The 13,772-nt window shown below is 44.2% G+C and overlaps 1 protein-coding gene across 1 annotated transcript in view; it reads left to right on the forward strand.

The window, feature by feature from the left end:
- The first annotated feature begins 2,187 nt into the window (after window positions 1–2,187).
- The window catches only part of LOC134145253 (exocyst complex component 1-like), a 37,908-nt gene continuing 26,323 nt past the window's right edge, over window positions 2,188–13,772 (forward strand). The window contains exons 1-4 of the mRNA XM_062584604.1: window positions 2,188–2,311; window positions 3,726–3,853; window positions 8,157–8,316; window positions 8,753–8,946. Coding sequence (XP_062440588.1) covers window positions 2,188–2,311; window positions 3,726–3,853; window positions 8,157–8,316; window positions 8,753–8,946 — 606 coding nt within the window. The remainder of the gene's footprint in view (window positions 2,312–3,725; window positions 3,854–8,156; window positions 8,317–8,752; window positions 8,947–13,772) is intronic.

The following is a 13,772-nucleotide window of genomic DNA, read 5'->3' on the forward strand; positions in this document are numbered from 1 at the left end:
CTGTGCATTTCTGCTGAGTTAGAGCCCCTGGAGTCCTCTAAGATGCAGGACACCCCACAGCCATGCTCCCAAACCAGTGCTTCTGTGCCTATTTTCTGTAGCCCAGCTCCAGCCTTCCCTGCTGTACTGACTTACTTGGTCATGGTATGCCCAGCATGTGCTGATTGCAGGGCACACCACCTTTGTTTGAGCGTTGTGCTATTTCACTCAGTAGGGTGATTACTTAAGCTGTAAATGCTGGTATGATGTGTGCCAACAAAAATAATCACATAATGACTTGCTTGTAGCTGATAATCTGTTTGGCCTGCCAATGGACCTGATCCTGTTTCTCAAAGTACTTTACTGAGTTGGAAACAAATATTCTGATTAAAACTTTTTTTCCCCTTTGGAAAAAGCAGCTCTCTTTTTAAAGAAATAAGAATATATGTCAACTTTCTAATGTAACGTTCATTAAAGATAATAGCTGATGTTTGCTCTAGAGCTTTTCAGCTTAATTTTTTAAAAAGTCTTTTTCTATCACCAGTTTTGATATTGTTTTCAGTCGTTGGAAATGTTGGTGTCTCCAAGTCCCACTATACTGTGCAGCTATTCCCAAACAGACTAATTCAGCCTTCCTCCATCACTCACAGCCATGCCCAGGAGCAGCCAGGCCTGGCATACATGTTAGGATTCAACTGACCTCCTTCCTGCTCACATTTGATAGCAATGTAACTGCACTGGTCCGAATATCTTCATTGCTGATATACAGTCACATAAATGCCACTGCCAGTCACATAACAGATGCCTTCTGTGAGAAAAGATTCACTTTTGTCAGTGAATTGACATGTCAGGCAAGGGTTTGGAGCATGCTAAAATATGGACCCTGTATCTTGAACAGGAGCCATGTCTCTTCAGCAAGCTGAACTTTGAGGTCATTTCCTTCAGAGTTAACTGAATGGAAAATTCTCCAGGATCTCCAAGTGGTGATTTGAACTGTGATACAGTTTCAGTCTTACTTCAGGCCTTCTGGGCTGTTTGCACAGGACAGAGGGCCTCCTCAGCAAGTTTGCTGATGATACCAAGCTGGGAGGAGTGGCTGATACACCTGAGGGCTGTTCTGCCATTCAGAGAGACCTGGACAGGCTGGAGAGTTGGGCGGAGAGGAACCTCCTGAGGTTCAACAAGGGTAAATGCAGAGTCCTGCACCTAGGGAAAAATAACCCCAGGCACCAGTACAAGCTGGGGGCTGACCTGCTGGAGAGCAGCTCTGCAGAGAAAGACTTGGGAGTGCTGGTGGATGACAAGTTGACCATGAGCCAGCAATATACCCCTGTGGCCAGGAAGGCCAATGGTCTCCTGGGGTGCATTGGGAAGAGTGTTGCCAGCAGATCGAGGAAGGTGATCCTGCCTCTCTACTGAGCCCTGGGGAGGCCTCATCTCAAGTACTGTGTCCAGTTCTGGGCTCCCCAGGACGAGAGAGACATGGAGCTACTGGAGAGAGTCCAGTGTAGGGCTATGAAGATGATCAGAGGGCTGGAGCACCTGCCCTAAGAGGAATGGCTGCGAGAGCTGGGCCTGTTTAGCCTGGGGAAGAGAAGACTGAGGGGGGATCTTATCAATGTGTTTTAAGTACCTGAAGGGAGGGTGTCAAGGGGACGGGGACAAACTCTTTTCAGTTGTCCCGTGTGGCAGGACAAGAGGCAATGGGCAGAAACTGAACCACAGGAAGTTCTGCCTGACCGTGAGGGGGAATTTTTTCCCTGTGAGAGTGACAGAGCGCTGGAACAGGCTGCCCAGAGAGGTTGTGGAGTCTCCTCTTTGGAGATATTCAAAGCCCACCTGGATGCAACCCTGTCTAACATGCCCTAGGTGACCGTGCTTGAGCAGGGAGGTTGGACTAGATGATCTCCAGAGGTCCCTTCCAACCTTACTGATTCTGTGATTCTATGAGTGTCCTGCTTGCATTAGGCAGGAATTCTGACCAGGCTCTTTAGTCTCAAGTCTGTGAGAATTGCTTAACACTCATGTCGGCTGTAAGACAGGATGGGGGTGGCAGTAATATGTTTTACCAATGTGCCATGAACTTACGTGTGAATCAGTTCTCCAGCAAGTTTCTGTTTCTCAGGAGCTGCTGCACAGTGTGTGGTGACTGGCAAGCATCAGTGTGAGGCACATAACTCTAACTTGCTGTTGCATGCATACATCGCCATGACTTCTCTTTGGACCTCACTGGAAAAAGATGTGTTCAACCCTCAGAACAAAAAGCTGCTGGAAACAGTTCATGTCTGGAAGACGGGGAAGAAGAAAAAGATGTCTATTCTCTGTGTAGTGGGTAAGTAACCTGGGGATGGCTGGGAGACAGGTTGAGTTGCAGAAGCATCCATAGATGCTTCTTGCAGCTATATTCAGAGACTTTGATCTCTGATGAGTCTTTTCCTAATCTTGGAGAAGATGTTTGACTTCTATTTGGAATGCTGTATTTTAAGATTTAATTAAGGAAATCTGAATCCAAAGACAGAAGCTTGTGTCGTATCAGTATAGTACATCAAGAACTGGTAACAGAAGCACAAGCTTCCTTTTGGACACATTATGACCTTTACCTACCTAGAGAGAGTTAGAATCTGTAGGAGAGCCCCCTCCTCTATTGAAAGATTATTTTCATTTACATTTGTATTAAATCTGTCTTTAGAGGTCAGGAACAAACCTCTTCTAACATAATACAAAATTACAGCTTCATTCTCTTTCTACATAGTTTTGCTGGAAGTTTCAAAAGGACACAAATGTCTCGGAAATATATAGCTATTTGATCAGGATCCAAAGTGCTCTGGGAAATTTTACATCTCCTTTGGTCTATATATTTGTAGTTTCTTCATAATGCTGCAGTACGTGAGAAGTTCTTGGTGTAGCTTTTTTTGACTAACTTATAGGGGAGATGCTTTCCTGCCAATGAAATTCTGGACAGTATAGTCACCTACTGTAAGATTAATTTCAAATAATCTTAGCCATAGCGTTTGACCTAAGTGACTTAACTCCCTCTGTAGTCAATGAAGGACAGGAGGAGTCTCTCTAAGGGGTGATACAACTACAGTATGAGCAGCATCTAAAATATATGAATCACCTCTGGAATTGCTCATGTCTCTCCATTAAAGCCATCTAGTTCAGAAAGGATATCTAAATCATAATAAGCAGAATTAGGTGCAGGGAATCCTTCCCGGATGAACCAAGAGGTGACTGTGAGCTCATTGACACCGTTATTGAATTTTTACCAGTCAGCTCTACCAGGAGGGCAGGCTTCATTGATGGTATAAATCCGTAAGTGTGGGTATCAGTCAAGCAATGCAGTGACAATGCAGAGAATGTGGTATGCAACTATCATAAATTCTATTGCTAGGACTCTCTTTTCTAGTTACATTTGGACCTTGCTGAAATATATGCCTTGCACATGGCACAATGGCATAATGTAAAACTCATTGGAATTATCGGGAATCCCTCCACTGACTGCAGTGTACTCTGTATTAGACCCTAGAGACCACTTCCCATATGGAAATATTCAACAAATAGAAAAGTAGCAGAATTCTCGTATCATCTCTCAATACAGTGCCCTTTGCCCATCTGGCAGTCTCAATGAAAAATCAGTGTCCATGTGTCTGTCTGTACCTGTCCAATCACAGTGAACAGCTGTGTAGTGGGCTAACAACAATACCATGCTCTTGTTTTTTTTTTTGTTTTTCTATCCTCATCCTCAGTGGATGCCTTTAGGCCAGTGAAGCCGTTTCTAGAGAAGGTCAAGGTAGACCGAGGAGAACAATACAAGATAGCCAACAGATGGACTTTAGCAGAGCTGAAGCTGGTAGATGGCAAGACTCTCAATCAGGTAGGATTTATCTTTTGCATCAGGGGCAGAACTGGTCATGGTGGGAAGGAGAAAAGAATATGAAGCTAGAGAGACACAGGCCCAGATCCATAAGGGGTTCTGGGTACCCAAGTCCCCTGGAGGTCAGCCCATGTGTTTGGATGGAGGGAAGAGGGCCAAGAGGGTCTCATGTTTAATCTAATAATGAACTAGACTGAATGACGCTAATCTTGAGGAAATATTCACCAAAGAAAAATTTAAAAGCCCTCTGCTTTTCCTCAGAGCTGCTTCCCAAACCATCAGGAACAGAGGTATCTCCATCCCTGGACAGTTCCTCAATCCTACTGCAGTGCTCGTTTCACTCATTTGCTCCAGGGAGAGATATGTGCCAAAAAAGGGTGGAATGATTTCCTCTCTCCCGATTCATCCCTGTTTTTCTCTAGGTTAGGAAATGTCATACTGGCCGGATGCCAGAGTAGGGAGATCAGTGAGTGGGTGACTGTTGTGTTGACATAGCTTCCATTAAAATCAATGGGAAGACTCTCCTTATCTTCAGGGGCAGCTGTCTCAGGCAGGGATCTTCCAAAGCTCTTTGCAGCAACCCTCATTTAGAGACTGGAGAGATGGGCTGTGTACAGCACTGTTCTTGTCAGGTCTCCAGCATTTGCAGAGCACATTGTTAGGCCCATCTGTCGATCCATGTTGACAAAGCTTCCTGAGAGATATTTGCATAGGGTATTTAAAAATTAAATGAAAGCATTTAGTGAAAGAAGGATTATAGAGAGATGGAGTGAGGGAGTGCTATGAGTTTGCACTTTTAGGATGACATTAAGTTGTTTGGGAAAGAAAGCATGGACAAGATATCCTCTTTCTCCTGCTGGGGCTGGCAGAGTGTCGTTAAAGTTGTTATAATTAGTTTTTTTTATTAGTGTGAATGTTCTGGGGCTTTGGCAAAGTGCCTGGGGCTTCACAAGCATAGAAATAAATGAGTAAAAGAATAGCGTTTCAGCTCTACATCCAGGACAAATAAAGTACATCCGCACAGCATGCTTGAAAGGAAAATCACTATTGCAGGTTTGCAGGGCAGATGCTACAGGTAGAACTAAACTGATACTCCATTGTCTTATGTCTTTCCATGCACAAAGAAATAGATACTCTAATCCTGCCTGAGCTTTCTTTCAGGAGATGAGTCTGGCTCCATCAAGTCTTTTAAACTACCTGGGCTCCTGAGAGATTTACAACAGATATCTCCAGGTCTTTCAGTCCTCTCCCCCTTATTTGCAAGCTTAATAACATAAAGTGATCGTATTTTATCTTAAAGTGTTTTATATTTTTGAAACCCCTCCTACTAGGAGGTAAATGAATAATTTTGATGTCCTGATGGCTAAAGCCTTCCTATGACTTCCAGCCTGTATTCCTAGCTACATCATCCTTATTTGTTCTTGTGCCAGGGTTGTCCTTTAGATTAGAAAACCCTTCTCCCTTGCAGATGTATTTTTAGATTGCAATCACCTCCTCTATTAACCTTCGTTCTGGTAGGCTAGGCAGACCAACCTCTTAGTCTCCTTGTCTGCGTTAACTTCTCTGTTTCCTTCATCAAGACAGGAACCCTCTTCTTTGCTTCTTCCAGGCTAAATTCATCTTTCTTGAATACAGACAATCAGAATGGTCCCTGTTATTCCTCAAATGAGATCTACTCTCCAGCTGCAGCTACTGCACAAGATCCTCAGGTGGAGGAGAGGCTGGAGCTGTAGGCTACAGCCAGGATGTGTTGACATCTCTCAGGGCCCCAGAACAGAAACTCCAGTGCAAAGCAAACTCCCCAAGTTAGCATAGTCCCTCCCACTTGCATGACTTGACAGGTCCATTAATGAAATAAGGGCCCTCCACTGCTGTAACGCAGACAGTAAGGACTACAGCAAAATGCCAGTTTATGGGTCAATATTCAATACGCGTACATCAAGGGCTCGGTCATCAGGCCTGCTTTGATGTACCGGGAGCTCTCTGTCCCCTGGGACCATCAAAGGCCTGATGCTGCAAGTCAAGAACTATTTAAAGCTGCAGCTCCCATGACTAAAACAGTATTAATATTTATGAAGCAATTAATAGATGCCTCCCTGCTTTAATAGCTCCTCATAAGGCATGCTATAAACCACACTCACTATAAATTCCTCCCCCAGACATCACAGCTCCATGCTGTTCCAGGGGCTGCTACCAAGCCTGCAAAGCAGTGTGGGAGAGAGATGTATTGCTTTAAGGTGTTTAGAAAGTAAGCCTCAAAGCATTGTAGGACTGCACAAATCCTCATAAAGTCTGTGTCTGTTGTTATGATTAGTATCAACAGTAATAAGAAGTGCTGCTTCTAAGTTCTTCAGAGGAAGAGATCAGGCCATGTCGCATTGCAAATGAGGTGGTGTGAGAAGGCATTTCTTTCTGTGGGATGTTCCTTCTTCAGCAACCTCCCTTATTCTCTCCATGCACACACCAGTTAGTGGCAAATCCTAGGTCTCCCATGGCTGGGGTTTGCTTGCATGGGGCCATATCCTTTGGGCATAGATACATAGATATCAACACACAAAAATGTAAATGTAAACGTAAAACAGTGTAGGGAAATACCAAGGGCACTCTTTTTGCAGGCCATGCTCCTGTTCTTTTAGGTGACCTTCTGGAGAAGCCAGAGCTGGGGTGCAGCTGCTGCAGCACAGAGAATGGGGCAATTTCCATTGTAGCAACTTCACTGACTGAAAGAGGGTATTTTGAGGGACTGGCTTGCTTTTTCCTCTCCTGCCTTTTCTTCAGTGAGGCCCATGCCAGACAAATGCCTCCAGAGTAACTCTGCCACTATAGAGAGAAAACACTTTCCTACAAAACTGCCCTTCTGCTGGTAGAAATGGTACCACTGAGAGATGTTGTGTGAAGCACACATGTCAGGACAGAGCTCGTGGAGAACGGTTTCTGATTTTTCTCTGGATGTTCTCAATTCTTTGGTGAAGAAAAGTTTGAAATTCCAGGTTGGATGAGGATTGTAGAAGGGAATTTCTGCAGAGGCAGACAAGGTGTGTCTTGGGTTTACTCTGCATGCTTAACTCCAAATACTTTGAGTTTTCTCATTCAGCACATCATTAAACTGCAGAGCTTATTGCCACAAGATGCTGTAGATGCCAACACTATGTATGAGTTCAAAAAACCATTAGATGAAATCAGGGACAGTAGGCCCTTCAAGGGTTGTTGAACAGAATGCTATAGATACAACCTCTGGCTCAGCAAGCTGCTAGGTCACAGGCTGCTGGAAGCTGGCAGGGAATCGTGAGGGCAATATAACTGTGGACTCGGCCTTTGAAAGCATTTCTCCCAAGCATCTGCCACTGTCAAAATACATCAGTGTTCATTCACCAAAACCTGCTGTAAAAGGTGAGAGATTTATATAATCTGAAAAGAATCCAGCATACTGGAACAGGATATTGGGACTGGTTGAATGCTTGGTCTGACACACTATGGGTGTTCTATTGCCCACTTCTAGTGTCAAAATTTATGTGCATCCTTTTATTGTCAGTGCTTTTATCATCCCTATCATTGTGTGCAAAGTGCCGTGAACACAACTCTCAAATCCTATTCAGTTACCCTGAGATACCCTGAGTCCAGGGAAAGAGGACTTTATCTGCAAGAAAGAAACACAAGAATACAGTTAACTGCTGTTAACTAGAGAAATCATCTGCAGTCAGTTGGAAGTACAAAACATGTCAGCGAATCCTTTATTTGAAAGAAATCAGATCAAACATTTGCCTTCAATTACACTGAGCATAATGCAGCTAGTGTCTGTCATATCTGGTGTTGCTGGGGACACTAAGGACAATATCTCATTTTTGCCTCCAGCAGATCTAGGCCTGACTAGATCTGACCAGAAATGCTAGCCTTTCTTCCAGCACCTGATCTCCCTGTAGGCATCGTCCTAACACGTGTGGGCCAGCCTCTGTACCAGGTAGCCTCTAGGAGGTGTCAGGATTGTCTCTGTAGCTGAAGGGGTCAGAGCATCATCGAGCTATGCAGACAGCTGACTCTCCTGTAACAGCTAAACGCTGTGCCAGTCTCCATTTGCAATGTGTCCTCCCAGGGCCACTGAAAACCCCAAAGCTTGAAACTGTAACTTCAGGGTGTTGCTCACCCCCTTCCACCTCCCTCAACATACAGGTACATTTCCTCCTGATGCCCAAGTTGTTTTCACAATATTTAGTGGCTGCCATTAAAACGGGCTGCAAACCTATTAAGTCTATGCAGTGTGGCAAGTGCCTTCTAATTGCTGAAGTAATTAACTGTTGACATCTAGGCAAGTCTGGATTTTGATCTGCAGTTTGATAAGGTTTACAAGTGGACTGCCAGCAGCTTTGATGAGAAGAAAGCCTTTATCAGATGCTTGTGGAAGCTGAATCACCGATTTCTCTCCAGTCGTATCACATTTGTGAATGTCCCATCCTGTACAGTAGAAGGTAATTACATTTCCTTATCACTTTCACTTGGAGTGGGCTTTTTTACATCATCACTATATCCCTCTGTCCTGTCAGTATATTTGACTGGAATTGGATTTGATTGATTGTCTCTGAAATTTGTATCAGCTTTGTTTGGCAAACATGCAAATGTGTCCCTGCATACACCCCCTGAGAGGTCCACAAATGAAAGCATAGCCAGAACTCAAATTAAACATCCATTTTGTGCCTCTTACAAAGCTAACCCTTTTTTCCGTCCACATCTTTGCCTTGCTTACTGCACGCCATGATTTTTTTCTAACTGATCAGCAGACTGAGACCACTGGACTCACATCACTTGTGACCCAACCAGAACTTGATGAGACTGGGACTGCAGGACTAATAAAAAAGTCATAACTAGAAGTCTGTGGTCACCTCTGTCTCTTCCCCATCCATGCAGGGAGACAAAGGCATCAAGAAGACAGGAAGGACACTGCAGAGACTGAAAGTCAGGAAGAGCTCAGCGCATACCAGGAGATGACCGCAAAGGAAGCAGCTGACATGTTGAAGCTGATGGAAGAGTATGAGCCCATTGTGAACAATTCTGTGGCCTTTGCAGAGCAGCTAAGCAATGATCTCCATGTGCTGGATGAGGTAAGGGGGTCAAGGACTATGATTCAACAGGAAAAGATTTGTCTGGCCTAAAGGGAAACTAGACTGGTCACTGGCTGTCAGCAGCTCCTGTGTTTAAGCATCTGATCAAGAGAACGTCATCCTAGTGGTGTAAAATTTCAGCTCAGAAGGCATATCACACTGCAGTCCGGAGGACACCACTACTCACTTGAGGGTCAATTCTGTTCCAGTGTGTACTGCACTGGGGCTGCCTGTCTCTTGTGGGAGCTAAGCCAGTAACTTTTTAGGGACCCCACAAGCCTGCAGCAGAAGCCATTCAGGATTCAAAGGCACGTCTGCTGTAGCCTGCAGCTCCCAGCAGGAAAATGCTGAATCTCAGCCTGATCTCAGCATCTGTATTGCAGAAAATGAATGCAAATTGCTATAAGCTATCAGATCAACATTGGTGAGCTTTTGTTATATCCAGCAGGGAGATTTTGGGGACATACTTCCCAGACACAGCCATCCAGACAAGTCTAGGGGGGGCTCAGGAAGACCTGAGTGCATTCTGTAGGAGGTAGCCAGGTAATAAGCTGGGGCTAACATATGCTGCAGCCTGGCAGCCAGATACCAATCTGTCTCTCTCTGCTGAGCTTAACTGTCCTTGGACACTAGCTTGAGTGGCCTCTTCCCAATGACTGCAGAGGGAATATAGAGACTGTCTGACTCAGCTGTGGACATCTCAGGCAGATGAAACTACTGTCACTTTTGCAAAGAAGGAAAACAAAAATAGTGGCACATACCCAGCTGTGGGGCAGGATATGAGCACCAGTCTGTACACAAACATGTGCATGAGGACATCAGAGTCTTTGTTATGAGAGGTGACAGAGAAGTAATACATTACTGAAAAGAGAGGAAGAGAGACAGACAGACTTTTGCTCAGCAGCAGTTTTTCTCATTTAAGAGTCTAAACAGAGGAAGCCCAAGATGTAGAATCCATGAGATGAGGAACTGTATAGAATTATAATTTCTGAGGGCTGTACACAGATGGGATAAGGACTAAGAGTGGAGAAAAATGACGAGGAGCTTTCTGGGGTTTGCTGAATAAGGAAGATGAAATTGGGGAGTTCTAAGATCTCATTCTGATTGCAAAGAAGGTGTAGGCAGCCCACTCAGGCAGCATGAATTAGGCCCATCAATTCTGCAGTCACCAGTGCAAAAGGAAGCTGTCCTGGGGCACTGCCCCTGGTCCTTACTGTTGGATCTACAACTGCGCGTCCAGCAAGGTCAGTGTTCAGCAGGAGCTGGAGCAATCCAACAACCTTAACCACATCTGGAAATAATACACAGATACTGCCTTTAGGTGAAAATGTGGTGACTGTATCCATGTTGTGTGTGTTCTCCTTCCTGTCTGAAAAGCTGCAGTCCAGCCCGCAGGTCAGGGTGTCGCCTGGGGAGGGCTAGCCTGCCAGACACATCTGGCAGCTCCTGCCAGATCCCTGCTGCCTGTGTCCTGCTCCACATCCCTGGGCTCCTGCCAAACCCATGGCCAAGTCTGCAGCTCATGGCGCATATGGTCCAGTGCAGTCCTCAGCAAGCAGGATGCATGGAAGCAATGGGTACAGTCTTTGACTTTGCCATGAGGAAAAAGAAATGAGGGCTACCACAGATATACCAGAAATTCTTGTCTTATCTGTGCTCTGCTTGAGCTTATGCACATTAGTTACCTTGGGAAGCTCAGGACAGAGATTAGCTGGGTAGGAAGGACAAAGCCTGCTGAGCAGGGAGGGAGGGGATGAAAGTGCATGTGAAAAGTGGGGGATGATGAAGAGCAGAAAGTCTGGTCTGACAGGCAGGAACTCTTTCGAAGAGAGGAAAGCAGCAATGATGATCCCTGATGAGAGAAAGTCAGCAGCTGGAGAGGAAGAAAACAGGAAAAATGAAACAGAACCAGGAAAAGATTAAAAAAAAATAAAAGATAAACTGTAACAGAAAGGGACAATGGAGAAAGAGAGAGAACACATTATTTTCAGACTAGTGAGCGCTCTTACCTTTATTGGAGTTGCCATAGTTTATTACATTTTTCTGGAAGATAACTTGCTTCTTTGAGTGATGGAGCAAAGCTGCTTTGAGATCTTATGTTATGTTAGTATAACTGGTTCTAGGATTTTATCGTTAGACCACTAAAGAACAAAGGGCAAAAATAAATACCCTAAAGAGGAAATACCCTAAAATGTACTAGAAATCATAAACCCTAAATCGTACCTCTTTCAGTGCCAGTATTGCTCTACCCCCAAAATGTACTTTTATATCCATTTGGAAATGTAGTAGCTAATCTGAAAAGCCAAACTCATAGCATCTGTTTTGAGATGGACTTACTTCTTGCTCTCAGCAAGTCGTACAGGCACTTTGCAGCTTGGTTTCCAAATTGTAAAATACCCTATGGGGGTAAATAATAAATCTCTTTTAAGTTCTTTGAGATGAAAGGTATTGTCAAATACATTGTTTTAATGCTCTCTAATGAACAAATGTCACTTACAGTTAATACAAATTAATTAATGAGACATTTCTATTTCTGAAGATTAATCTAGGATATTAAGTGTTATTAATGCTAATACATTAGACTAGGACTTGCATATATTTAAATATTTTTCACTACATCACAGTGATAACACCTAGCCTTCTTTTACAATACTAATAAGCCTCTGCTAACTGATCTCTTCTGGGGATTGCAAAACATTTTGCAAACAGTAAGGAAGTGCTTATTTGCTTCGGAGTCAATAAAAGCATGGCCTTTGCACCTGGGAGGCCTGGAGCACTGATTTTTACATTGGTATTCCTATGAACTTACAGGTTCCCAGCACCCGCTGAAACGCACGCAGATTTCTGCAACTTTGCACCATATCCAGCAGGAGAGTTATTACCATTATCTGAGCCATAATTCTCCGGGGAGCCCTTTCTGCTAGCAGTTGCCCTGCCAATTTCATCGGTGCTACTTTGCTCTAGGCAGACCCCCCTGTGGGTCTGTAAAGCCCTAATAAGACAATCCGAAGGCATAGCAGTGACAGGTTTGTGGCAGGTTTATGGCTATAATTTAGGAGCACTCTAACAAAACATGGAGACCCAGACTGAACTTGTGGTCGTGGGCCAGAGTCCCTGGTATGAAGCTGGAAGGCAGCAGGATGGGAACAGAAACTGTTTGCACCCTGGCAGGTCCTTCATGATGACCTTTATAAGAGCTGGTTGAGCTCTGAGCAAAAGGAACATTTACTTAATGTTGTTATTGCTTTTTGAAATAAATATCTGCATGGATAAGCAAGTCCAACTTCAAACGTGACTGCTGATGCTGTTGGCAAGTGAAAACTCTGCCTGCTGTCCTGCACTCCTTGTAGAATACCTGTATGTACCCTTTTATAGTGATCAAAATGTTTGCTAGATTTCAGGCTTTTCTTTTCTACAGAATTCCTCTGACCTTTCCAGATGTCTTGTGAATCTGCCATTCTAAGGCTGAAGCCATTTCCTAAGGCTGAAGCCACTCCCCCCAGTCCTCTCTCCATGCTTTCAGCTATGTCTTTCCTAAAATGGCACCATATTTATCATGGTAAAGTGTAATCCACAGTTCTGGGCTGCAGAGCAACTCTCACGTGCTCCAACAGCATCTCACCTGGGGCCAGCCCTCCCCAAGGCATGGCACTAAAGAGCCAGTGGGAGCTCTTTTTTTGTGAGACTGTCTTTGTACCACCTTTAGATCAGGGGCTACCAGCAGAGCAGCAATGCAGGTGGTGTCTGAAGAAGAGAAACTTGTTATCACAGGGATTATAGATCCCCAGCATCTATTCTGCAGAAATCCTGATTGAAGGGATGGAGATATATGCTTAACTTAGAGCACAGGGCTAGATCCAAGCCACGTTAGCCAGGCAGTCATGAACGATTCTTGCGAATCACCAGATCATCATGTCAGTTATGATAGCAAATAACCAGGTAGCCACCTCAGTGAGCAGAGGTTACTTGCCACGGAAGCAGGAGCCTGTTTCAGAGAAAGGCAGATTGTCTGGTCAATAAGCCCTCTTTTTTTCCCTTTGGAAGTGATGAACTGTGTCTTTGTCATCATAAGATGCAGCACTTGGAAAAAGAGGCCTAACTTGGGTTGATAGGACTTTACTTTCCTTCCAAGCATTCTCCATCGGAGAGCTGAGCATGGGATTTACTGAGAGTACAGATGCTTCTGTTGGTGTTGTCTTTCATTTAATTAAAAAGTCATCAGCTAATGGAAATATCAGCAAAGACAAACTTGTTTAAAAGCTTTGTTAACAGAAAGAAAAATAGCAGACTGGAAGCTTCAAGCCTCCCAGGCCCATGTCTATTGATTACTTTCTTTGATATCCTGCTTGGTACTTAGGCTCTGAAATGATACAATTAACGTTTGGAAGTCTTTAGTGGAGCCTGTCAGCAGTGATTAACATGCAGTTATATCTCTACTACAGGTCAAAACAAATGTCTGAGACCTCCCTCAGCAGATAGCACCTTCAGTTTTATTATTTGAGACATGTATATGTGTATGTTTCATGCATGATTTAACTGTTTATTAATTTCACTGCCAGAGCTCAGCTGAGCAACAAGCTAGCAGCAGTCTCAATACTTGCGTTGACTGTTTAGTGTGCTGTGACAAGCATTTTTATGATCTTTGGCTTGGCTCTGGCCCTGGTGTTGGTAAAAAAATTTGTTACATATGTCTTGTGATTGACAAACAAATGTTAGATCCCTCTCCAGATTCCTTACAGGACTTCACCAGTTGTGAGAATTAAGGGTCAGAGACTCCATCCAGTATCCTCATGGTACGTCTCCAATGCACAGAAAGAAAGGCGGGG

This window comes from Rhea pennata, chromosome 11, assembly GCF_028389875.1.
Source record: "Rhea pennata isolate bPtePen1 chromosome 11, bPtePen1.pri, whole genome shotgun sequence".
Lineage (NCBI taxonomy): Eukaryota > Metazoa > Chordata > Aves > Rheiformes > Rheidae > Rhea > Rhea pennata.